This window comes from Phocoena sinus, chromosome 1 (genome assembly GCF_008692025.1).
Source record: "Phocoena sinus isolate mPhoSin1 chromosome 1, mPhoSin1.pri, whole genome shotgun sequence".
In the NCBI taxonomy this organism is placed as follows: Eukaryota; Metazoa; Chordata; class Mammalia; order Artiodactyla; family Phocoenidae; genus Phocoena; species Phocoena sinus.
The window spans coordinates 134,801,831-134,829,712 of NC_045763.1; the positions used below are offsets into that span (position 1 = coordinate 134,801,831).

The 27,882-nt window shown below is 37.0% G+C and overlaps 1 protein-coding gene across 2 annotated transcripts in view; it reads left to right on the top strand.

Annotated features, from left to right (window-relative positions):
* The window catches only part of RASAL2 (RAS protein activator like 2), a 396,673-nt gene that overhangs the window by 277,643 nt on the left and 91,148 nt on the right, over nt 1-27,882 (top strand). For both annotated transcript variants that reach the window (XM_032629632.1, XM_032629643.1), the window contains exon 4: nt 25,346-25,452. In XM_032629632.1, the coding sequence (XP_032485523.1) occupies nt 25,346-25,452 (107 nt within the window). The remainder of the gene's footprint in view (nt 1-25,345; nt 25,453-27,882) is intronic.

Below are 27,882 nucleotides of genomic sequence, written 5' to 3' on the forward strand. Positions count from 1 at the left end.
TGGGCAACCTTGTCTTGTTCCTGATCTTATTGGAAATGCTTTCACTTTTTCACCATTGAGAACAATGTTGGCTGTGGGCTTGTCATATATGGCCTTTATTATATTGAGGAAAGTTCCCTCTATGCCTGCTTTCTGCAGGGTTTTTATCATAAATGGGTGTTGAATTTTGTCAAAAGCTTTCTCTGCATCTGTTGAGATGATCATGTGGTTTTTCTCCTTCAATTTGTTAATATGGTATATCACACTGATAGATTTGCATATATTGAAGAATCCTTGCATTTCTGGAATAAACCCCACTTGATCATGGTGTATGATCCTTTTAATCTGCTGGTGGATTCTGTTTGCTAGTATTTTGCTGAGGATTTTTGCATCTATGTTCATCAGTGATATTGGCCTGTAGTCTTCTTTCTTTGTAACATCCTTGTCTGGTTTTGGTATCAAGGTGATGGTGGCCTCGTAGAAGGAATTTGGGAGTGTTCCTCCCTCGGCTATATTTTGGAAGAGTTTGAGAAGGATAGGTGTTAGCTCTTCTCTAAATGTTTGATAGAATTCGCCTGTGAAGCCATCTGGTCCTGGGCTTTTGTTTGTTGGAAGATTTTTAATCACAGTTTCAATTTCAGTGCTTGTGATTGGTGTGTTCATATTTTCTATTTCTTCCTGATTCAGTCTTGGCATGTTATGCATTTCTAAGAATTTGTCCATTTCTTCCAGATTGTCCATTTTATTAGCATAGAGTTGCTTGTAGTAATCTCTCATGATCTTTTGTATTTCTGCTGTGTCAGTTTGTTACTTTTCCTTTTTCATTTCTAATTCTATTGATTTGAGTCTTCTCCCTTTTTTTCTTGATGAGTCTGGCTAATGGTTTATCTATTTTGTTTATCTTCTCAAAGAACCAGCTTTTACTTTTATTGATCTTTGTATTGTTTCCTTCATTTCTTTTTCATTTATTTCTTATCTGATTTTTATGATTTCTTTCCTTCTGCTAACTTTGGGGTTTTATTGTTCTTCTTTCTCTAATTGCTTGAGGTGCAAGGTTAGGTTGTTTATTCGAGATGTTTCCTGCTTCTTAAGGTGGGCTTCTGTTGCTATAAACTTCCCTCTTAGAACTGCTTTTGCTGCTTCCCATAGGTTTTGGGTCGTTGTGTCTCCATTGTCATTTGTTTCTAAGTATTTTTTTATTTCCTCTTTGAATTCTTCAGTGATCACTTCGTTATTAAGTAGTGTATTGTTTAGCCTCCATGTGTTTGTATTTTTTACAGATCTTTTCCTGTAATTGATATCTAGTCTCATGGCGTTGTGGTCAGAAAAGATACTTGATACAATTTCAATTTTCTTAAATTTACCAAGGCTTGATTTGTGACCCAAGATATGATCTATCCTGGAGAATGTTCCATGGGCACTTGAGAAAAATGTGTATTCTGTTGATTTTGGATGGAGTGTCCTATAAATATCAATTAAGTCCATCTTGTTTAATGTATCATTTAAAGCTTGTGTTTCCTTATTTATTTTCATTTTGGATGATCTGTCCATTGGTGAAAGTGGGGTGTTAAAGTCCCCTACTATGAATGTGTTACTGTCGATTTCCCCTTTTATGGCTATTAGTTTTTGCCTTATGTATTGAGGTGCTCCTATGTTGGGTGCATAAATATTTACGATTGTTATATCTTCTTCTTGGATCGATTCCTTGATCATTATGTAGTGTCCTTCTTTGTCTCTTCTAATAGTCTTTATTTTAAAGTCTATTTTGTCTGATATGAGAATTGCTACTCCAGCTTTCTTTTGGTTTCCATTTGCATGGAATATCTTTTTCCATCCCCTTACTTTCAGTCTGTATGTGTGTCTAGGTCTGAAGTGGGTCTCTTGTAGACAGCATATATATGGGTCTTGTTTTTGTATCCATTTAGCCAATCTGTGTCTTTTGGTGGGATCATTTAGTCCATTTACATTTAATGTAATTATCGATATGTATGTTACTATTCCCATTTTCTAAATTGTTTTGGGTTCGTTATTATAGGTCTTTTCCTTCTCTTGTGTTTCTTGTCTAGAGAAGTTCCTTTAGCATTTGTTGTAAAGCTGGTTTGGTGATGCTGAACTCTCTCAGCTTTTGCTTGTCTGTAAAGGTTTTAGTTTCTCCATCAAATCTGAATGAGATCCTTGCTGGGTAGAGTAATCTTGGTTGTAGGTTTTTCTCCTTCATCACTTTAAATATGTCCTGCCAGTCCCTTCTGGCTTGCAGAGTTTCTGCCGAAAGATCAGCTGTTAACCTTATGGGGATTCCCTTGTGTGTTAATTGTTGTTTTTCCCTTGCTGCTTTTAATATGCTTTCTTTGTATTTAATTTTTGACAGTTTGATTAATATGTGTATTGGCGTATTTCTCCTTGGATTTATCCTGTATGGGACTCTCTGTGCTTCCTGGACTTGATTAACTATTTCCTTTCCCATATTAGGGAAGTTTTCAACTTTAATCTCTTCAAATATTTTCTCAATCCCTTTCTTTTTCTCTTCTTCTTCTGGAACCCCTATAATTCGAATGTTGGTACATTTAATGTTGTCCCAGAGGTCTCTGAGACTGTCCTGAGTTCTTTTCATTCTTTTTTCTTTATTCTGCTCTGCAGTAGTTATTTCCACTATTTTATCTTCCAGGTCACTTATCCGTTCTTCTCCCTCAGTTATTCTGCTATTGATCCCATCTAGAGTATTTTTAATTTCATTTATTGTGTTGTTCATCATTGCTTGTTTCATCTTTAGTTCTTCTAGGTCCTTGTTAAATGTTTCTTGCATTTTCTCTATTCTATTTCCAAGATTTTGGATCATCTTTACTATCATTTTTCTGAATTCTTTTTCAGGTAGACTGCCTGTTTCCTCTTCATTTGTTAGGTCTGGTGGGTTTTTATCTTGCTCCATCATCTGCTGTGTGTTTTTCTGTCTTCTCATTTTGCTTATCTTACTGTGTTTGGGGTCTCCTTTTTGCAGGCTGCAGGTTCGTAATTCCCATTGTTTTTGATGTCTGTCTGCAGTGGCTAAGGTTGGTTCAGTGGGTTGTGTAGGCTTCCTGGTGGAGGGGACTAGTGCCTGTGTTCTGGTGGATGAGGCTGTATCTTGTCTTTCTGCTGGGAAGGTCCACGTCTGGTGGTGTGTTTTGGGGTGTCTGTGGACTTATTATGATTTTAGGCAGCCTCTCTGCTAATGGGTGGGGTTGTGTTCCTGTTTGCTAGTTGTTTGGCATAGGTTGTCCAGCACTGTAGCTTGCTGGTTGTTGGGTGAAGCTGGGTGCTGGTGTTAAGATGGAGATCTCTGGGAGATTTTCGCCGTTTGATATTATGTGAAGCTGGGAGGTCTCTTGTTGACCAGTGTCCTGAAGTTGGCTCTCCCACCTCAGAGGCAGAGCCCTGACTCCTGGCTGGAGCACCAGGAGCCTTTCATCCACACTGCTCAGAATAAAAGGGTGAAAAAGTAGAGAGAATTAGTAGAAGTAGGAAGAAAGAAATAAAGAAAGAAAGGAGGGAGGGAAGGAAGGAAGGAAGGAAGGAAGAAAGGAAGAAAAAGAAAGAAAGAAAAGAAGGAAAGAAAGGAGGGAGGGAGGAAGGAAGGAAGGAGGGAAGCAAAGACAAAAGACAGAAAGAAAGAAGATATAGTAAAATAAAATAAAGTATAATAAAGTTATTGAATTAAAAAATATTTAGGAAAAAAAAGGGACAGATAGAACCTTTGGACGAATGGTGGAAGCAAAGCTATACAGACAAAATCTTACACAGAAGCATACACATGCACCCTCACAAAAAGAGGTAAAGGGGAAAAAATCATAAATCTTGCTCTCAAAGTCCACCTCCTCAATTTGGGATGATTCATTGTCTATAGGAGGGAGGGAGGGAGGGAGGGAGGGAGGGAAGGAAGGAAGGAAGGAAGGAAGGAAGGAAGCAGGTAAAGTATAATAAAGTTATTAAAATTAAATTAATTATTAAGAAAAAATTTTTAAAAATCGACGGATAGAACCCTAGGACAAATGGTGGAAGCAAAGCTATACAGACAAGATCTCACACAGAAGCATACACATACACATTCACAAAAAGAGGAAAAGGGGAAAAAAATCATAGATCTTGCTCTTGAAGCCCACCTCCTCAATTTGGGATGATTCGTTGTCTATTCAGGTATTCCACAGATGCAGGGTACATCAAGTTGATTGTGGAGCTTTAATCCACTGTTTTTGAGGCTGCTGGGAGAGATTTCCCTTTCTCCTCTTTGTTCTCACAGCTCACAGGGGCTCAGCTTTGCATTTGGCCCTGCCTCTGCGTGTCTGTCGCTGGAGGGCATCTGTTTTTTGCTCAGACAGGATGGGGTTAAAGGAGCCGCTGATTCGGGGGATCTGGTGCACTCAGGCCTGGGGGAGGGAGGGGCACGGCGTGCGGGACGGGCCTGCGGCGGCAGAGGCCATTGTGATGTTGCACCAGCCTGAGGCTCGCCGTGCGTTCTCCCGGGGAAGTTGTCCCTGGATCCCCTGAACCTGGCAGTGGCGAGCTGCACAGGCTCCCCAGAATAGGGATGTGTATAGTGACCTGTGCTCGCACACAGGCTCCTTGGTGGCGGCAACAGCAGTCTTAGTGTCTCCCGCCTGTCTCTGGGGTCCGTGCTTTTAGCCGCGGCTTGCGCCCGTCCCTGGGGTCCGCACTTTTAGCCGCGGCTTGCGCCCGTCCCTGGGGTCCGCACTTTTAGCCGCGGCTTGCGCCCGTCCCTGGGGTCCGCACTTTTAGCCGCGGCTCGCGCCCGTCTCTGGAGTTCCTTTAAGCAGCGCTCTTAATCCCCTCCACTCGCGCACCAGGAAACAAAGAGGGAAGAAAAAGTCTCTTCGGCAGGTGCAGACTTTTCCCCGGACTCCCTCCCGTCTAGCTGTGGTGCACTAACCCCTTCAGGCTGTGTTCAAGCCGCCAACCCCAGTCCTCTCCCTGCACTCCGACCGAAGCCCGAGCCTCAGCTCGCAGCCTCGCCCGCCCTGGCTGGTGAGCAGACAAGCCTCTCGGGTTGGTGAGTGCCGGTCGGCACTGATCCTCTGTGCGGGAATCTCCCCGCTTTGCCCTCCACACCCCTGTTGCTATGCTCTCCTCCGCGACTTCGAAGCTCCCCCCTCCACCTCCCGCAGTCTCCGCCCGCGAAGGGGCTTCCTAGTGTGTGGAAACCTTTCCTCCTTCACAGCTCCCTCTCACTGGTGCAGGTGCCGTCCCTATTCTTTTGTCTCTGCTTTTTCTTTTTTTTTGTTCTTTTGCCCTACCCAGGTACGTGGAGAGTTTCTTGCCTTTTGGGAGGTCTGAGGTCTTCTGCCAGCATTCAGTAGGTGTTCTGTAGGAGTTGTTCCACGTGTAGATGTCTTTCTGGTGTATCTGTGGGGAGGAAGGTGATCTCCGCATCTTACTCTTCCGCCATCTTCCCCGAGGTCTAATACCCTTTTTTTTTTTTTTAACATTTTCTATTTTCTCAATCAATTGGTACTATTGCTACAACGACTTTTAAGTCACTGTCAAAATGACTGATTTTAAAAAGAGATCGTAAAATATCCAACCTGAGACCTCCTGCCAATGTGGAAGCTGTTGAAGCTTTTAGAGCAGCCAACCAAAACTTCAGTAAATACTAAGTGCACTCCCAGGCACTGCTCTCGCCGCCAGGGTTACAAAGCTGTGTCCTCAGGGAACTTAAAAAGTGAACAAGAGTCCAGAAGAAGAATAATGAAGTAAACATGGAGAGGAGGGATATGGATTCACTATATATTGAGATAGTAACCCTTAAGCAGTAAGAATTCACTCTGAAGGCAGATTTCTAGAATAGAAAGAAAGAGTAGAATATTGGGAAAAGAGCTAAGTTTTTGCTAATGCAGGGGAAAACTCTTATTTTTTCAAGAGAGTTTTTTTTTTTCCTCATAGTAACACACCCAATGAATCTCCAGAGAACCGGGATATTAGGTCTCTCAAAATACCTCTTCTGCTTGATTTTTCTCTGCCTATTAATAAGGCGTAAGCCTGTGAAATAATCCTAAATCAAACCATGTAAATACGTAATGTAAATCACATTTAAAAATCCATCTGGATCTGATTCCTTCACAATGACATTGTAAGTGTGACAGGAGTTGAAGGACAGTTGTTTGCTCCATTAATGGATCTTTGAATCTTCAGCCCAACAAGCTCACTTCTCTTACTTCTTTCAGATTTCAGCCTTCTTTCCTTTACACACACACACACACACACACACACACACACACACACACACACACACCCTTTCCTTTCTTACTAAGAAAGACAAAGCTATTGACTACAACCCCAGAGTTGCCCCCAAGTTCCGACCACCGGCTCGAATTCTTATGAAGTGGACTTGTAATATCCTTAATGTTGCTGTTGGCAGTCAGTTACAGATTCCATTATTGTCGATCAATGCAGTCGCCATGCGAGGTGGGGGGAGGGATGGAGGAGGAGCAGAAGAAAGGAGGGATGAGAGCTTCCTATTCACAGATTTATCAACCTGCCTTTGCTCACAGGAAATCTTCATAAAGGGGGCTGGGATGCTGTTGAAACAGCTAAAGCAGGAAGGGGTTGGGGGCTGCAGTTCTTTCCGGCTCACTGAAAGGAAATTTGAAAACCTTTCTTCTCAGAACAAAACAAAATGCTGAAATTGTTCTTTTGCCTTTGTTTTTGTTTGATGATATGATTTACTTAACTGATTAGCTATTGTGCTGTCTGGTTATCTAAGCTGCTTCATTGTAGGAACCTGTTTCTTTTTCTTTGAGTATCTTTATTCTTTATTTTCCTTTGCTGTCTCCTGACATTGAACACAAATCATTATTCAGTTTTTTCCTGGCTTTTCTTTCAGGCTAAAGCTTAACACCAAGAGACTGAAGGACAAATCTCTCTTTCCTTCTCTTCTATCACCCTCTTTTAACCCTCTCTATTTCCTTCCCCCTCCCCCCCCCCCCCCCCCGTATTAGATTGGTGTCACAGAGACAGAATTCAGAGTAGAGGGAGGATCACATTTTCTCTCTCATTATTACAGCCTAGCCATCAATTTTAGTATTAGACCCCCAAGAATTTAGTCTCTGTATCTTTCTTTTCCTGCTCCATCATTCAGTAATTGTGCTCTGTATGGAAAAGTTTTCTGGCTGGAGAATGAGTCTCCTTTCCCCCGGTGATGTGGCCGAGTGGTTGGATAGTAGCACGGAAGAGGAGAAGAGCCTTCTGTCGTTTCTGGGTACGGTAGGGCTCTGCTTGTTCTTTTAACCCTTTGTTGTCTGAACTTCTCTTACTTTGGGGAGTAAGACCCTGAATTTTCTAAAATCCATGTCTGTATTTTTAAAAGGGGGAAGAGGAATTAACAGAATATGTTTAAGTTGTTTGCTTTTCAAGTTTTATGTCTGTAGAAATAGTGCCATCAACATTGGCTATGAGAAATAAGAGACAGTTTGCTTGGCTTTAACAAAGAGTGCCAGCTCCATGCAAGGCTTACCATGTCATCTGGTCAGCTGTTCGTGGTATTTAGAGGACTTCTACTAGCCCAAATGTATTATTGTTTTACTATACCTTTCAATACAGTGATGATGAGGCTTGCCGCGTGAGAGTGGGAGGAGGCTTTGTGTGCAAGAAAAGCCAACATATGGATTGAGAAGTAGCTTTTATGCAAGGTTTAAAATATTTGGAATGTTCATATATAAGATTTTGACTGAGTATATAAAATAGGACACATGGACCGGCTATTACTTTAACTTTCCATTTACGGGTGCTTTCTAATAAATTTCTAAGTAAAGCAATTATTGGTTATGGAATTAGTGATATAATAAACAAATTCCTAGGAAAGTTAGGTTGTAAATTCAATTGTATCTTAAGTTAATAGGAGAGGTTGATACTTACAAAAATCCTACTTGTGAATACTTTTGTTAGATTAATAATTGCCTTCAAATTTATCGTTTTTATAAATTTGATTTATCCTATATTTCCTTAAATATACCTTTATTATAAATGGGCAGAATTTATGGTGTTCTAATTTATTACTCATAAATATTCTCTATGACCTATGAAAAGTCTTCTGCCATTCCAAAAGATATCTGTCTTATTTTACTCTCTTTTATTATATTTAGCATATGTTTCTGTTTTATTAATTCAATTATGTTTTCAATTTTAACATTCCATAAATGATTTCTTTTTTATGCAGTTTAGATGTAAAGAGTCATCCTAATCAGGTTTTCTTTTTTTTTTTGATTCTATAAAGACTCAGATACATATATTTAGATATTAATCCTATTCTTAATTTGTTTATCATAACTTTGCTTATCTTGGGCATTTGGTGACTTTAAGAAATACATGTACCTCTTAACTCCTCATTTCTCTGAAGCTGCTCTAAGTCTACTTGCTTCACATTCCCTTCCCCCACACACATACAGAAATATCAATATCCCTGAGTAAAACCAACCACTTAAACCCTACTGCATCGTGGGCAAGGAAGGTAGTCATCACTAAAGATCTTTCCTTTGCTCTTGCATGATATTTTTTATGAATTTTAATTATCAATCCTTGAGATTAATTCATTTCTTTTTTTGGCTATTTCCCTACTATGCCTAAAAAGGATTTGATCAAATAAATAGAGATGGGCAAATAAAAAGTACTACAGTTTGTGCCCCCTCTCACCCAACCCCACTCCCATTCCCCTTTATCCACAGATGGGGATAATAAAGACAAAGGATGTTAGGACATACTTAGAAGAAAAGTGCAAATTCCTACCAATTATCCACCTAGTGGAAGGAAACCTGAGAATATATAACAGATAAAACATAGGTAAGTCAGAGTCATGATTCTGCTCAAGGGCTGTAACAAGAAGTTAGTTACTGAGTGAATAGAAGCTATGTATCCCATGCTCTGCTGTGGCAGAGTTGAGCCCTGGATGTCAGCAAGTCTTAGTTTAGGGACTGAAGCTCAGTCCTGAGCACAGGTAGAAAACACCTCCATCTGTGGATAAACAGGAATTTACTAAACTCCAGAGGAACTAGGAGCAAACACTCTTTGATATAGCTTGGAATAACTTGCAGTGAGTCATTTGCTAATAGTTACCATTGATGAGAACGTGCTTTTCCCAAGGAAGATGCCAAGAGAAAACAGTCTACTTTATGGTGAATCTAGGATAAGTGGAACTGAAAGGGACATTGAATCAGATAACCTATGGAACTGTGCTTTCTTTACCTAAGGAATTTTATGGCAGATATCATTCTAGGAGAGGAGATGAAAGAAAGGCACTCAATGCTGGTTAGGCTTTACTACTTCATCTTTGCACAATAGCCACTTAAGTGATGTTCAGGCCTTCCTATTTAGTGCACTGCTGGTTTGATGAAATTTCATGAAACTGTGCCCTCTTCATTAGTCTATTTAAAAATTCCATGGCTCCCTCATCACCTATCAGATAAAACACCTTACTCTAGAACTTATTCTGGCCCTTCCACCTGACATTCCAGTATTCCTTTCGGCAGTGGTAGGTCAGAGGTAGGGAGGACCCTTCATTCCACCAAATTCATTAACTTTCTCTATCTTCGACAAGCACTGCACTTTCCTACCTTTGCATGTGCTGTTTCTTCCATCGGCAGTGTTCCTTCATCCAAACTGAACTTTCTAAGACCCTACCCCTATTTCAAATCTTGCTCATGAACAGGATACTGTGCTAGGTACTATGGCTGGATACAAAGAAGTATAAGATAGAGCTGCTTGTGAGAAGCATAGAGTTTGGTTTGGGAGAAAACATGAACTATGCACAATTAAGTGAGAAAAAATTAATGATAATTCAAGACAACAATGGAGAAAATAAAATAAGGCAGGACCTGATTGTGAGATGATTTATCCAGGCAAAAATTTCTTTGAGCATTTAAAGAAGGGAGACATCATTTTTGATTAGGAACACTGAAGGTTGCCTTATAGAGATAGGATTTAACCTAGATCTTAAATGATAGAATATATTTTTATGGAAATGGTGGAGTTTGCTGTATGAAGGGAGTGTCATGAGGAATATTAAATTATTTTCATGTCCGAAGAGTAAACTGATTTGAAAAGAATGGAAAGTTCATGTAAAGAAGTGGTAAGAGATAGTACTTGAAGGATATTTGGTGGCTCACTGTTTAGGATCTTTCATGGCAGGCTAATTAGTGACAATTTTATTCCTGAAAGCAGTTGAGAAGAATTAAAGATTCTTGAGCCAAAAAAAAATATGGTCAAAATAGTCTTTTAGGGAGACATATCTGAAAGTGTCACACTAGGGGAAGAGCCTAGAAGTGGTTAGACCTCTTTGAAAGCTATTACAGTAGTCCAGGTATGAAATAAGTGCCTCTATTTTAAGATTTAACCCTCTGTATTATAATTAGTTGTTTATTTATTATTAATCTAGATTGTGAATGCCTCCACAACGGGGGCTCAATCCTCTGTCTTTTCAGCACCCAGTACACTCCAGATGCACATGAATATTTGCACAGCTCAGATGAATAACTGAAATGAAAATATGGAGAGATTATAAAGGATCTATCAGCAGAATTGGTGACTGATTAGAGGAATGGGGAACAAAATGAATCAAAGACTGTTTTTGAAGTTAGAAGGCTGATGGTAATACTAACAGGAATAGAGAAGTTGGGAAAGGGAGCCAGATTTTAAGGGAAGAGGGTAATTTCTATTTAGATGTATTGAGTTTGAGGTGACTAGTACACATCTGGATAGAAATATAGTTCTGATGATTGGAAATGAAGTCACAGGTAGAGAGCAGCATCTGGGAGCCATCTAGAGAAGAAAGATTGTTGAAGCATTTGTAGGTTATCTACTGTTGAGAGACTGTCAAGAAAAAGTGGAGAGCAGGGACTGAATCCTGAAGAACACCAAAGGTAGGGGTGGGGTGGGGTAGAGAGGAAGAAGAGATACAGAACAATCCTAATGGAAAGATAGAAAAGGTCAACAGTGTGGTCAATAGTGTCATTGGTTACAAAAGCCCAAGAGAAGTCAGAAACTATTGTACACTGAATTAGACAATTGGGAGGCTTTTAATAACCTGTGAAGGTATCGATGCTATTTCATTCATTAGAGTTAAGGGAGAAGAAATCAGATTTTATAATATTGAGAAAGACAGCAGATGGTGAGACAGTGAGAGCCACAGGTTAGGTCTCTGGTCTGGAGAAATCTGTGACTGATAGAAAGGAAAAGGTACCTTTTTTTAAAATTGGGGAGACGTGCATATTTTTAGATGGAGGAGAGAACAAGATATTGAACTTACAAGAGAGGAGGATAACTGAGAGAACAAAAATCCTTTATGGTTTTGAGGGTGAGGGTGGGATTAAGGGCACAGAATTAACCTTTTGAGGGGGAGAAGGGAGAAACTCATACAGGAATCAAAGATGCATGCAGAGATTTAGCCATAGAAAGTAGGAAAGATGAGGGAGATAATAGCCATTGTATTAATCTTATGGCATTTGTCTTATCCAGACTTGCATTGTAGTTAGTTATTTGTGTATCCATTTATGTTGTTATTTGTGTACCCATCCAGCACTCCCCTGCTACTGCAGGGTAGGGATCTTAATATTTGGCATTTTCCAGAATAGTAGTAAATAGGTGCTTAATTAATACTACTTAATAAGTACTTTTTTGAATGAATGAATGAATGAATGCTGTTCAGATACCCACAAGTTTGGGATTCAGCCATTTTCACAGTTATCTAAATTATTCTGGCAGATCTACCTTTTACTACTATTCTCTATTCTCATACCTACAAGTACTATTTAGGGTACATTGGTAGGGTTTGCAATTATTATTCAGCGCATTATAAATTGGTTTTCCAAATTCTAGAAAAAAAGAAAATACTTAACAAATATTTTGTACTCCTTTAAATTTTCTAAACTGATATACATGAATTCGTTTCATTAAGTCATTCAAGTAATAGGATAATTCTATAAAAGAGGAACATGATTTTTATAAAATCTAAATATTTTAAGTGTCTAAGTGACTCTACTAACTATAGTTAATAATTTGGCATTAGAAACTATTATCTGATTTTTTTTTAATTACACCTAACATCGGTGGAAAGCATATTCAAAAATTAAAACTCTCATTTCTGGCAATATGTCAGACTAGATATCCTGAAAAATAATACGGAAACAACTAGAAATGTCATATTAATGAAAATTTTATTTTTTTTTAATTGAAGTATAGTTGATTTACAATGTTGTGTTAATCTCTGCTGTACAGCAAAGTGATTCAGCTAGACATATATATACATTTTTTAATATTCTTTTCCATTATGGTTTATCACAGGATATTGAATATAGTTCTCTTTGCTATACAGTAGGACCTTATTGTTTATCCATTCTGTATATAATAGCTTACATCTGCTAACCCCAACCTCCCACTCCATCACTCCCCCAAACCTCTCCCCCTTGGCAACCACAAGTCTGTTCTCTGTGTCCTGGAGTCTTTTGAAAGAAACATTTAAAACTAAATGGCTGAACTCTCCTCTCAGGAGGGAAAGGAAATTCCCAGGAAAAGAACAAAAGAAAACAACTAAAAATCCAGGTAGTGAATTGCCCTGGGGACATTTGCCTGTCTCAGAATTCCAAAAAGTTAAGGTTTAATGGCCACAAGATAGGAGATAGATTTAGGGACCAAACAAAGAGAGGAATTAGAACCGAAAGCCCCACCCCATTGTTCCCCATAGGACGGGATTACTTGTAGAGTGAAAGTGGAAATTTAAAATCTGCTCACTGACAAAATTGATAAATCTTATTTAGCTTAGACTGGACTGATGGGGGAGGGAGGAAGATAAAAATCCCCTGAGAATTCATAACCACAGTTCTGATAAGGTAAATCAGAAATAGTGGACAACAATAATTATGTCAGAGATAGGAAGGGGGTAATTGAAATTGAAGCATTTTAAGATCACTGAATTATTCAAGAGAAGGATAGAAATCAGGATTAGCTTTAGGCTTTAGGTACATGTGTTAAAAAATGTTAAGGACAACTATTAAAAGAATAAAATACAGTGCATAATTTCAATAACAGTAGAGGAGAAAATGAATTTTTAAAACTTGATCAATCTGAGAAAAGACAGAAAATCAGAAAAAAAGCATAGAAATAAAGTAAACAGCAAACACATGGTAAAAATAAAATCCAACTATATCAGAAAACAATATATAAAAATGTTAAAAAGGTAAAGTATGTTAGACTCAATTTTTTAAAGTGCTGTGAATAAGAGAGACATAAGCAGGACTTCCCTATGATCCAGTGGTTAAGACTTTGCACTTCCCCTGCAGGGGGCACAGGTTCCATCCCTGGTCGGGGAACTAAGATCCCATGCCATGTGGTGTGGCCAAAAAAAGAGACACACACACAAGGACCCAAGAAGGTTAAAAGTAAAAGTTTTGGTGGTGGGAGAGGGATAAATTAGGGGCTGGGATTAACATATACACACTACTGTGTATAAAATAGGTAACCAACAAGGACTACTCAATATTATGTAGTAACCTAGAAGGGAAAATAATTTAAAAAAAGAATATATATATATGTATGTATAACTGAATCACTGTGCTGTACACCTGAAACTTACATGATATTGTAAATCAACTATACTTCAATAAAAAAATAAATAAAATTTTAAAATATTTATTTCCTCCAAATAAAAAGTAAAAGTTTTGGGAGAAGATATATCAGGCAAATACTAATTAAAAGGAAGCTATACCATAGCCATTGAAAATGAAATCAAATGGATCTTTATGTCAGAAAGTGTTACTAGAAATAAAGGAGGTCCCTATGTAATGATAACATATAAAAATCACTAGAAAATTATAACAATCTTTCATGCACTCAATAACAGAGCCTTAAAATTTATAAGGAAAAATTGACAGAAGTATAAGGAAAAATTGATAAATCTACAGTCCTATTTACAAAAATTAGTAAGGGTATAGAAGATATAAAAAACAAAATTAGCTTGAGTTAATGAACATGTATAGAATCCTGAATCCAACTTATGTAGTCTTCTCAAGTACATATGGAATCTTTATGAAAACTGACAGTGAATTGGGGCATAAACAAATCTCAACAAATCAAATACTTTATATCATACAAACGTATTCTCTTTTTTTTAAATCTTTCTTTCTTTTTTTCTTTCTTCCTTCCTTCCTTTATTTGGCTGTGTCAGGTCTTAGTAGTGGCATGCGGGGTCTTTTGTTGAGGCACGCAGGCTCTTCTTTTCGGTGCACAGGCTTCTCTCTAGGTGTGGCGCAGGGGCTCCAGAGCACGTGGGCTCTCTGATTGTGGTGCACAGGCTCAGTAGTTGAGGTGGGCAGGCTTAGTTGCCCCACGGCATGTGGGATCTTAGTTCCCTGACCAGGGATCAAACCCGTGTCCCTTGCATTGGAAGATGGATTCTTAGCCACTGGACCACCAGGGAAGTCCCCCAAACATATTCTCTTGATCTAATGAACTAAGTCAGAAATTAGTACCAAAAAATTTACTCTTAAAATTTTTCTTTTTGGAAACTTTTAAAGTTACTTATTATAACTCTTTAGTCAAAGAAAAAAATAACAATGGAAATTATAAAATATTTAGAACTAAACATCCTGAAAATAGTACATATCAAAACTTGTAAAATATTGCTAAAATAGTTACTAAGTGAAACTTACAGCCCTAATCTTTTTTTTTTTTTTTTTTTTTTTTTTTTTTTATGGGGTACGCGGGCCTCTCACTGCTGTGGCCTCTCCCGTTGCGGAGGACAGGCTCCGGACGCGCAGGCCCAGCGGCCATGGCTCGCGGGCCCAGCCGCTCCGCGGCACGTGGGATCCTCCCAGACCGGGGCACGAACCCGCGTCGGCAGGCGGACTCTCAACCACTGCGCCACCAGGGAAGCCCCAGCCCTAATCTTTTATATTGAAAAGGATAAAATTAAATGAGCCAATTAAGCATTCAGCTCAACAAGGCAGAAAAAGAAAGAATAGAACCAAAGAAAGTTTAGGGAAAGAAATAAGAAGATAACAGCAGATGATAATGAAATAGAAGACAGAAATTAAACATAATAGTATCAATAAAGCTAAGAGTTGTTTCTTAAAGAAGTCCAATGAAAGTAGATAAAACTGGGCTTCCCTGGTGGCACAGTGGTTGAGAGTCCGCCTGCCGATGCAGGGGACACGGGTTCGTGCCCCAGTCTGGGAAGATTCCACATGCCGCAGAGCGGCTGGGCCCGTGAGCCATGGCCGCTGAGCCTGCGCGTCCAGAGCCTGTGTTCCGCAAGGGGAGACACCACACAGTGAGAGGCCCGCATACCGGAAAAAAAAAAAAAAAAAAAAAAAAGATAAAACTGTCAAGATTTGACCAAGACAGAAGAAAAACCACAAATAAACAATGTTAGAAATAGGAAAAAGGACACAATTACAGAAAATCAGAGACTTAAACAATAGACTATTGAAGAAATAGAAAATTGAAGAAAATGGACATTTTAAAGAAAGATACAACTTATTAAAATTGGCTACAGTAGGAATAAAAAAATGTAAGTAGGGCTGCTACCTATAACCATTAAAGAAATTGAATCAATAATTTAAAATCTACCACCGATTGTGGTTTGATTTCTCATATAGCTTGACTTCTGAAAAAGAATAAACGCTGGATCACACTTGCATTAATATTTACATTCAGTGATAGTTCAGTTTTTCATTGCAAGTGAATAAATGGCATCTAAATTGAAAAAAAAATGCTAAGAACCATGCTAAAACCTAAGCATGGCAATTCATATTGAGCCCCACAGGTGGTCATGGTTACCTTAGAGTTTTTAAGTATTACATCCTTTGTTGAGGGGATATCCTTAGAAAAGGAAAAAAAAAGAAATTCTTTCAAAATTTGTCCTTATAGGGATATGCAAGTAAAAAACTAAAGGAAATCAAGGTGAACAGATATCTCAAGAAAATAGAAATTAATAAGAAAATATCAAGACATAAACCTGATTAATTTATGTTTAATTGTGCTTCTTAATAAAACCTGAAAATTTGTGAATCTTTAAATAGAATGATGCATAGAAGGAAAAACTTAATCTCCCATGAAACTTCTTTATCAAAATCTCAATTATAGTGGAAGATTCAAGTTAATAGACATAAAATGAGAGTGATTCTTAAACTTGATTAGTGATACACTTTAATGCCATATGTGAATTAGAAATAACTAGAAAATTTATTAATAATTTTATTATGAATTAAGTTGAACCATATGAAATTGCTGATATTTTTCCATTTTAACATACAAAAAAAATGGCAATTCTATATGATCACATGTGTTTATTATAAAGGAAAAAAAAAAGGTGACCAGACTATGCTGAACAATTTTTTAGTTGTTTAGTTAAAATTTATTTGTTACCAATTGTCTTTTGTTCTGTTTCAGTATTCCCTGCGAGACAAGCAAGAATGGGTGCAAATGGTTTATGGAAACATTGTGGGAGAAATACTTAAAATTCAGAGAATTCTATTTATTAAAATTTATTTTATTTGAAAATTTAGACAGGATCACCACTGTTCAAATCTTGCAGTGCAAGACCTGAATTCACGTAGTTTGGCATCCAAAACTAGAGAACATATAATCAAGTAATGTGAACTTATACAAATATATTACTTGGAAATCAAAGAAATGTGAATAATTAGGCCTGGTTTTATGGAAGCAGATGAATTGAAATTGGTATTGAAGGTTACCTAAGATTTGGCAGGTAGGTGAAAACCATTAGCAAAGACAGACACAGAGGAATTAATATGGCCCGTTTAAGATCAGAGATCATCTGACTAAGGCAATTTGTTGGAAAGTGTTGGCAGAAAAGAGTGACTCTGTAAGGTGGGGGCTAGGTGATATTTTTTCAATGCCTGATTGTCTATCTTTAAGATTTCTGGGAAGGTAATTACATTAAGAAAGTACTGTTTGAGGGAGATTAATCTGGTAATGGTGAGCAGGATAGCTTTAAGTAGAGAGAGACAGGAGTCAGTGAGATTAGTTAAGAGGTCCTGCTGTAATCTACATGAGAAAATTAAAAATCCTGGACTAGAGTGATATATGGTAGTGGAAATAAAGAGAACAAAATGAAGTCAACGTTCAAAGAGAGACTTGACAGTGTTTGGTGCTAAAGGGGTACCAATCAACATTACAGGCTCCTCCCGTTTCTGCTACTTTCACTAGTAAGTGAGGTCCACTGTAAAGATTTTTTGTTTTTTGTGCAGCGCCGCATGCATATTTGGTCCTCAGTAAATGATTAAGTTCTCATCTTTATTAGAGGCTTAAATATTTCTATGTTTTCAATACTTTCAATGCTTTCTATTAATGTCTGTTTTGGAATAAAACCCAAATTAGTCTTAAAAGACCCTGGTATAATCAAGGATCAGATCTTTTGAAAAAAGATTTTAGAGATGAACAGTGAAATTATGGTATGAATAAATCAGATTTACCCAGAATTATATTTGAAACATACTAATAAAGTCAGTTATAGAAAAAGTTTAGATAAAGGTCTTAGAGCATCTCTGTAAATTAGAAGATCTATTGTCTTCCAGAGTTGAAGACAAAATATTATTCACCAAAATGAAACTATGAGATTAAGAAAATCTCATAAATAACTAGATTGAAATGTTCAAAACAGTAACTTTATGCTGACCAATGCTTTTTATCTATTTTTGTCTCATAGAATTGGCCTAAGTAGTTATCTTTCCACTTAGGTGTACTGAAGATTGCTTTATGAGGATAGAAGGGCAGGTTTTCTTTTTTTTTAAGACTGTTCTTTTAGAGCAGTTTTAGGTTCACAGCAAAATTAAGAGAAAGTTACAGAGATTTTCCTGTGTACCCTTGTCCCCACAAATGCATAGTTTCCCCCCATTATCAGTACCCCCACCAGAGTAACACATTTGTTACAGTCGATGAACCTACACTAACACATCATAATCACCCCAAGTACATAGTACAGTAGGACTCATTCTTAATGTTGTATATTTTGTGGGTTTGGACAGATGTGTAATGACATGTACCCACCCTTACAGTATCATACATAATATTTTCACTGCCTTAAAAACCTTTGTGCTCTGCTTATTCATCCGTCCCCCTAAGGGTGGGTTATTTTTTGGAGGGTTTTTTGTCACTTTTTAATTCAAGGAATCAGTGGTAGATATTCTTTATAGCTTAATTCCTATTTTGTTCAAATTTTTTCACCATTACATTAAGCAAGTAACTTTTCTCCTTCTTTACCACATTGCCTCACCCCTCTTTGTTTCTTGATTATAATGTTCTTATTAGCATTAGCATTCCAGGATTGAGAGTTTTCTTTGATGGGGTTTTGTTTGCAGTAAATTGTCCCCCAAAGAGTATGATTTAATTCTCTTTAAAACATGAAGAATCATGTGCACTTGTTAAAGTTCTTTGAGTTATTTTTAGGAAGAAGTAAGAAAATTGAAGTCTCCATGATTGTTTACCTTAATTTTCTTCATTACAGTCCATTATACAAAACACAAGGAGAACAGGATAGCATGCGTGGTGATTAAAAGTATAGCCTCTAGGGCTTCCCTGGTGGCGCAGTGGTTGAGAGTCCGCCTGCCGATGCAGGGGACACGGGTTCGTGCCCCGGTCTGGGAAGATCCCACATGCCACGGAGCGGCTGGGCCCGTGAGCCATGGCCGCTGAGCCTGCGCGTCCAGAGCCTGTGCTCCACAACGAGAGAGGCCACAACAGTGAGAGGCCCGCGTACCGCAAAAAAAAAAAAAGTATAGCCTCTAGATTCAGATTGCATGGGTTCTAATTCTGATTCTGCCCTTTACCAGCCCTGCAAACATGGGCAGAGTAATAGAACATCTTGCTTCCTCATCTGTAAAACGGGGGCAATAATTCCAATTCCAGAGAATTGTGAGGATTGAAGAGAAAATTAATATAAAACACTTAGCATGTAATAAGGAATAAGAATGTTAATTTGGTGTTGCAGTTATCCTTGTTATACTTTTATTATTACTACTAAGATCGCTGGTTGTTATCACTAAGAACCATAGATACGCTTTGTATTTGAAAATTAAGATAACCATATAAATATCTCTAAACTGTGTCTTTCCAGTTGACAGTGAAAAGTGTTCTCTATCATCTCATCCAGTATAATCATGTGAAACCCTAAGCTGAAGAAATGGAATACTTGCTTGACCAGAGAGAAATCTGTTCTCCTACTATATTAACAAGAAGAATTTTTTAAAAATAATAATAGGGAATAAATTTGTTGAAGTAAAGAAGAGGTGGGGGAGACTAGATGCCTTTACTTTCTGAGAATTCACCACATTTCTGTACTTAGCACCAATTTGTATGTATTGAAATGTGTCTAGGGCATGCAAACTTGAAAGGACTGCTTGTTTGAGTGAAGTACTGCAGTCTAAGTGATACAAATTGGATGAATTAAAGTGGCTCTGGGGATTTGTACTCCAGAGGAGCTGAATGGTAGTGACTGTCAGTGCCTCAGCTTTACAGCAGTAAAAGTGAGATACAGCAGAAAATGTCCTACTGAAAATCAGGTGGTGAAGTCTATAAAACACCCAGGTGCTATGTTGTTAGCAACTATATAAATGCAGGATGTAATTTTCTCCTCTTTGCTCTTGTCACTTTTCCTTTATAAAATTCTTCTCTACCTTCATCTTTAAGCTCTCATTACCTTTAAGGGATCCTCCAACAAAAAGTATGAAACGTCATGAAGCCTTTTTTTTTCTTTCATGTTTGCCATTTGTTATTAAAGGCCCTCTTGATAAAGAGGTAAAAACCCATTTCCTAATACTATTCCTTCCTTCCTATTCTGTTCCTTAAGTGTCTTCTGTGCCTCCTGTGAAAGAAGCATTCTCCTAATTTAGAATTCACAGCATGGAGAAATAAGTTATTTGCTTATTAACTCATTCATTAATAACTTGAGCCATGACTTATCACATCCTATTTTGTCATCATTTTTGCAATATAAGGGAAAATAGATGATAGCGAAGTGGATTCATTCACAGCAACACTATACACATTGAAATTCCAGTGACTTGAATGGGTGAACAAACATTCTGGTGTGTATTTAATTTTTTATCATGCTTTGTTGAAATGTTTTTGATTTTTGAAAAGATTTTTGAAGTGAACTAGAGAATTTCCTTTTGATAACAATAGAGAACTTGTTTCCTAAATATAATGTCAAAAATATTAATGGGGCCTGTGAATAATTATAATTGACAGAGCATTCACATTCATTGATGTTTTATAATTCTATACACAAAATTACTAGGAATTGGCTTGGATTGCTATTAATGTGAAGTATTTAGACATACTGTATATGCCATCTGACTGCATCTGTGAACATGTAATGTTTTTCTGGTCTGTCATAACTAGAGAATTTTGCTGTAAGGAGGATATTTTGGTTCCTTACATCATTGTCGACCAAATCAAAACTTTATAAATATCTTTCTTCAGTCTGTTTATCGTTTGTTTTGAATTTTCTGAAATTACTTTCACATTGGTAAGGTTATTCTCTTCTTTAGATTTTGCTTCCACCTTCATCTAAGAGAGTAATAAATTGCTACTACCTCAGGGGCTACCACAAGAACTAAGTAAGAGAGATACTAGACCCAGTGGTTAGCACATAACAAGCATTTAACATTAACTCAAATTATCATAAAAATAGAAAAATATTTCTGCCTTAGACAAATTATTCACAAAAGAGGTACTTAAATAATTTTGAAGTACATCTTTTTCTCCTAAAAAAACGTATTTTTGAATCATCTCCTCTACTTCAAAAAATAAACCATTGTAACTTACTCTAAGTAATAGACATTATCAGAATTCATGACAGTTTTAGCTACGTTGTTTATGTTAAGTATATACATGTATGACATGACAGTATATGAAATTTGGTTAAATGTGACTGAACAAAAAGTAAATATAGTTGATATTTATAGATATTTTATCATAATGACATTACATAATAGATACTTTTCTCATTTATTTGTAGAGGCTTTTAGAACCTAACCCTCAGTTAATATAAGCATTTTCCTTACTCTCTTTCCAAGCATAATAATATTCTAGAATCATTTCAATCACATTCATTATTCGAATCCTAAAAAAAAAAAAAAATTAAGAAAGTGCCAATAAGTGTCTCTCCATAGTATTTCTTTGTGACTTGTACCTTTGGATGAAGTGCCTTTCACCAGGTGGTTTTTCTTTCAGAGTAAAAAGCCAAGTCCTTATGTGTAGGCCTACAAAGCCTACATGATCTGAGCATGCCTGCCCTAATTCCTCTTAGGCCTTCTGCTATTATTTGTCCCCACTTACTGACAGCAGCCCCACTGGCCTCCCAGCTGCACTTTACCCTAGAAGCTCTGTATTGTTCTCCCTCTGTCTGCAGTCTCCCTCCCTGATAAATCTATAAGCCTGACCTCTTCACTTCCTTAAGTATTGGCTCTCACTCACCTTCTCAATGCATCTATCTACCTATTTACTGTAGTGAAATTATTGTTCCTACTCATCTCCCTTTCTCTGTCCTCTTCTTTTTCCCTCCCTGAAACACCATTTGTTACACTGACTTCATTATAAGTAAACTAAAGGCCATGAACACACTATTAGGTCTGAAAGGCAGAATTGAGTTCTGTTTGTCAGATAGGCACATCTTCCACCAAAAGTGCCTTTGCCCTTATAATTATCTAGTTGTCAATTACTTTGCCACACTTTTAAAAGAAAGCACACTGACATAGAAGAAAATGTGTATTTTGAGGAAATGACATTGTAATAATGTATTTTGGATTTAGAGAGCCCCATTCTTCCAGAAAGCTAATTTTGGGTCAAAGCATATAAACTGATGCATCTTGTCTTCATCTCTGGTTGGTCTGAATAACCCAGTTTATTAATGCAGACCAGAGCAGGAAAGGTTGAAATGGCTTACACGTAATCACACAGATAGTTGGTAGAGCTGCTAAGAAAAGCATCCAGATGTTCTTTTTGTTCAATACATCATCCTATGTGGAGCTGTATTGGAGGTTATCTCTCATTATTATAAGTTGTCACCTCATCTCAGTTCATACTCAATGGCAAAGGAAATGAAGAGATAAATTTAAAACTTAACTGGGCTTTTTATAACTTTTTTTGCCTTTCAATCTGAAGATGAAAAATATTTTTAGAGGGTGAGAAAGTGAACAAATTAGTTTTAGACCTTTATCTACCGAAACAATATCACATGCCTCTTGTCTTAGAGAGAGAGCATATTTTAAAATGACTATAATTTAATACTGTGACTATGAAAAGAATATTAATTTTTACAGCAAGTGAAAATAATGCAGTAGTATGTAGCATGGGGCAGGTAGGATAGAAAGCTGTCTAATTTTGGTCTACTGGGACTGGTATAGATTTTCCATCCAAATCAGCAGAAATGTAGCTTTAAGAGCATAGTAGCAGCTTTCCTTTTTGCTTGGAGCTTTAAAGTCAGAGGTAGCTGGACAAGTTTAACATGCAGGCCAGCCTGTGACTAATCCAGCAAGTTGTTAATTCTGCTCTTCTTGATGCTGCTCCCCTGTTTCTAAGTGGTCATTAGTTCTTTGGGTATATGTTCTTCTCTCAGCTTTCAAATAGTTATGAATCTTCTGAAAACTAAGCAACCCTAACATTCAAAGACATCAGCAGATAAGTTGCACTGATGTGAGGGCTGGGAAAGTCAAGAAGTGTAGACTTCCTCCTCTTATCATTAGTTGATTTAGCTTATTTTGTTTCCTTGCTTTTCCCTCTTTAATGGCAGTTGTTCAAACTTCAAAAATAATTTAATTTCTTCTTTTTGAACCCAGTGACATTCTTTTTTTTTTTTGCGGTACGCGGGCCTCTCACTGTTGTGGCCTCTCCCGTTGCGGAGCACAGGCTCCAGACGCGCAGGCTCAGCGGCCATGGCTCACGGGCCTAGCCGCTCCACGGCATGTGGGATCTTCCCGGACCGGGGCACGAACCCGTGTCCCCTGCATCAGCAGGCGGACTCTCAACCACTGCGCCACCAGGGAAGCCCCCAGTGACATTCTTTAAGCTACATCATAGTTGTGATTTTTTTTTTCATGATACAGAAAGAGAATCTAAAGATAAGTATAACAAAGAACATATTGTTAGGGTTTGAAATGTGGTTGCTCATTATAGCCAAAATAATTTCAAATAGCTAAAAGCACTGAAATATATTTATGTAATGAGTTCATATGCCTGAAAACTAAAATTAGATGTTTGGAAGACAGTAAGGAGATAAGTTTCTTTTCCTTCCTTAGCCAGAACATTGCAAATTAAGGAAAACTGTTTACTAGATCATTTTATCCTTGCTAATGGAACTTATTTTTCTCCCAATATGGTTTCTCCATCAATTATTCAGAGATTAAAATATATTATATTGTAATATTCAATCTCATGTATCTTCTAATGATCAGTAATTATCAGACGAAAGATGAGATCTCCTTCTACCTTCAACAGCCCCTATCCCCACCTGCCTGCCCCCCATATAGAATTGCCTGACTTAGATAATCACCCTTTAAAGTCATCTTCCTGGAGTCTGAAGGTCTTGTTGTTCAGTGTGCTCTGACAAACTGATTTGTTTAAATTCAGTGCTTTGTGCCATTCCTATGAATTTTAATTATAGCACCATTTTTTAGAAATGGTGCAGTAGAATTATGTGTGCCTAATTCTGAAAATGGCTTTGTACATTAAGGCTCATTTAACCACAGATGGTTAGAGAGAAGTTGAGAGGCAGTTATTGGTCATAATTTTAAAACACAGTAATAGCATGGAACTTTCTTGTACTGCATGCATTTAAGATGCTGTGTTGTCAACCTCTCAGTCATTAGGCATGTTGCGATTTGGCTTATGTCTTACTGGTCAGGATGTCACAGTGAAGAAATGTTTAGTCACGGAAGAAAATCAGTGTCCAGCATGCAAAGATAGTAATAGGGTAAGCACTCCCAACTGGATTTTCATAGGAGGGATTGATTTGTGTGTATTACTGGGTCTGTGTAAAATGGTGTCCTTTTGGCACTAGATGAATATAAATTTCAGGAAATGTTTTTTCTTCTGCAGATTAGTGTAATACAGTGAAATTTGCTGTAACTGAGGGGAGGCAGTGGTTGGGTGTCTGCTAATAGCCTGAAAGTAACTAATGAGGATGTGCAGTCGGAACAATTGATTGAATAGCTGCAGTCCTGTGTGTTGCTTTCTCGCTTGCTCTCTCTGCAAGCTGTAGAGAGGGAGGGGGAAGAGCAAGACACAGGGGAGGGAGCGAGAAAAAACGCTTTCTCTTAAGTGGAAGTAGCACGGATCCCAGGGGCCAGGAGGCCAGAAATGGAAGTTTAAACTGCATCTATCTTTTAAAGGGAGAACAGCAGGAATCAAAATGTCAGTCTCCGGAGTCACGATTTACTCCTTATTTTTTAAGATCTGGAAGATAACACAGAATACTCTTTTTAGGATGTGTTTTTTTTTTTCCCTTGTCCATGTTGAGATTATCTAATGTTATCTGAGAAGCTGGATTCCTATGTCTGTCAGTTGAAGTGGAGATGGGAAGCAGTTGTGATAAAGGTATAATATGTATATATCTATCATCTGTGTGTGCGTGTTTATGTGCATATATATATGCATATATATGTATATCACTCTATAAAAATTTTTAATGTAACCTTAATATAGTGTATAGTAATTAAATTGGAGAATACCACATCATCTGCAAAATCTGAAGCTTGTTAGGTCAGTTTGAACAGATTTAGGATTCCAGAGTAAGATCTTAGTGAGGTCATATTGCCAGAACAAGGAAAAGCTGATCTATTTTTATATCAGCATAGGCATATATGTTATTTTATCCTAGCAGCAGCTTTTAGTCTTCTCATGGACCTTTGGCTGCAGGCTAGTGAATCATCTTATCTGCACAGAACTGAACTTTGACCTTTGTGCAGACACCATCAAATCATGTTCACTAGGCAAAATTTGTTCACAAGAATATGAAAAAATTTCACTGGATTATATTAACTCCTATATTGCTGACATAGAGAAGTAGATTCATATACTGAGATGCAAATATTAAGTGAACTTAGAGATATTAAACATAGCTCAGAGGAAATTACTTTTTATATGTGCATAAAGATATAAGCTGTCACAGTAAAGCAGATAATTAACAGTGACCAAGTCTCCCTAGTGTCTCGATAATATCTCTTTAGAGATAAAGAAACAAATTATGTAGAGATAGAATGTAATGTATCTTTAAAGCAGACTGATTTTTTGTGAGAAAAAAATCAATAATTTTACAGGTTAGCGAAAGATCCTAAATTTGGGTTTTTTATGATGTTCTTTTTTTCTTTTCCAGAGGTGCCAGCAGAAAGGTCCCCCCGCAGACGGAGTATCTCAGGGACCAGTACATCAGAGAAACCCAACTCTATGGATACTGCAAATACCTCACCCTTCAAAGTACCAGTAAGTGTTTCTCTTCTCTAAAAGAATACTTTACTTTTCTCCTTTCTTTTTAGAGTTAGAGACAGTTGCTAAGAAATCAAAACATTTTGTTCTTCAAGAATTTCTTTATCAAGTTACTAACGAAAACCTATCACGATTTTATAAAGATGCTGGGAGGAATTTTTTTTTCTAAAGGATGGCGTATAGTGTTTTTAGTGATGGAGCCTAAGCAGAGAATGATGAGACTCATAAAGTTGCAGAGCAGAAAATCAGAAAATTAGATTAGAAAATTAGACAGTTGTGAGTTCTAATCCTGAAACCTGGCCTATGCTTTGCTTAAGCCATCTTTTAGATGACTATATAAGTGCTTAAGAAATACCCTGGAAGAAATATTCCAGTTAAAAATACTCCTTAAACTGACTAGGCAGTACTGAGAATCAATATTAAATATGAAGGAATGCTGAGATGGAAAGTCTGTAAGTGATCAGGTCAGGTGACTACCAGTTGCAATTTGGACCTCTTTGTTATAACTTGGAGTAGCCTAGATTTTAATTCATCCATTTTCTTTGTTTATTGAATAAGAAATATACTTACTTTCTATTCATATCATTTTATTAAAATTAATTTTTTTTAAACTTGAAAAGAATTACATCCGTGAAGTTAGTCATTATTATAGGTACACTGGAAATCAGTATAAAGTAGAAATAGCCTTTTCTATTGGGAAAAAAAGGATTTTTTTTCTTTTAATTCAGCCAAGTTAATACGTTGTGTTCTTTATTCCAATACAATTTTTTAAAGTTAGGATGACCTTTTAAGTAGAACTGGTATTTTGAGATATAAAGCTGGCATTCACTTGTAAATTAACCAAAGTGAATGTTTTATTTTACATTAATCCTGAGAAGCAAGATTTCCCCTTGTTATATCTAGGTACCTTGTAGAGTTTGTGAATATCTATTATTGTGACACCTTTCAAATTTTTACAAATCTTCTCATTTTTAAAGACCACAAGCAAGTGTTGGATTAATATTCTAACCAAATCGTGACAGGAGTTTTAAAATACTGGATTTCATGCCTTTTACTAAATTTCTTTATTCTAATAGACATAACTATCTATTTAAAATTTGTTTTCATGAATGAAAAAAGTATCTTTTCTCTCCCTTCCCCTTCTTATTTTCCTGATGAAACCAATCAAATATAGTGAAACTAACTATCTATATAAAGAGTTTGGAGAAAAGGTTTGAGTTAGAATTTGAATTTTTACTACTGTCATGCTAGAATAGAATGGTGAATACTTAATTTTTTTCTTTTTTCCAACATCAGTAGCTGAAGAAGAATATTCCTCTGCAATGTGGTAACTTTGAAATACTTCCTATATTGAATCTGAAGTTCATGACTGGCCTTTTAAAATTTGAATTAATTAGAAATAACAATTTTCATTTATATTTAAACAATAAATTGACACCTAATTTAAGGTTTACCTTAATAATAAGACTAATTATTTTTGAGTAAAAGTAATAAACCAATGGTGCATATACATGAAGACTAGCACTACTCACAGACCACTTACTCAGGGATCGAACCCAGGTCCCGGCAGTGAGAACGCTGAGTCCTAAGCACTGGACCGCCAGGGAATTCCCTCATTTGTTATTCTTTTTACAATCTCGGCCACGTCATGGATTTAGAAATATTGAGGGAAAGAAGGGTCCCCTGACTAGCAAATTGCAGTCACAAAGCCCATGCACTTAGCTCTCTAGTAGAATTTAGCCATTCATAAGCCTTCATCTAGACAATTGTTTGGAAAAATAACCATGCAAACACACTGACTGCAATTTTTTTTTAATGGCAAAAAAAAAAAATGTCAGTGAGTAGAGGGAGGAGGCAGAGAAAATGAAAAACAAGGAGTCATAAAAACAATCTGAATTCATTTAGGATAAAGGCAGATAGCCTTATACTTATTGATAGTCCTTAAGGGTACCATTGTATTACAGGATGGATGGTGCGTAGTGTAGTAATTGACATTGATAATAATAGTCCTGAATCATCAAGGAAAAGTGAGATTATATTGTTTGTACCAGGCTGTTTTTTAAAACTGGAAACTGTGTAATATTGTGTGATATATATCCATTGAGAATATTTAAAATCTTAAAGATATGTGAAGCTTTATAAAAATTGCTATTCCGAAAAATCTAGTTTGTGAAGTTCCTCACTCCTTGATAATGCTAAATAAATAATTTATATTCTTTTAAGAGAAACCAAAATATGCTGGCTAAATGAGGCACTGCAGTACTTGGATGTCTATGGAAGTACATTGTATTTTTTAAATCTCCATATGATACCAATAGCTAATGTGACTTACATCACTTAAATGTATTGCCAGAAGAAGTATGTCTAGTTTTCAGATCAACACAAAATATTTTTGTAATAAATATCACAAAAGACTTTCTGAATATG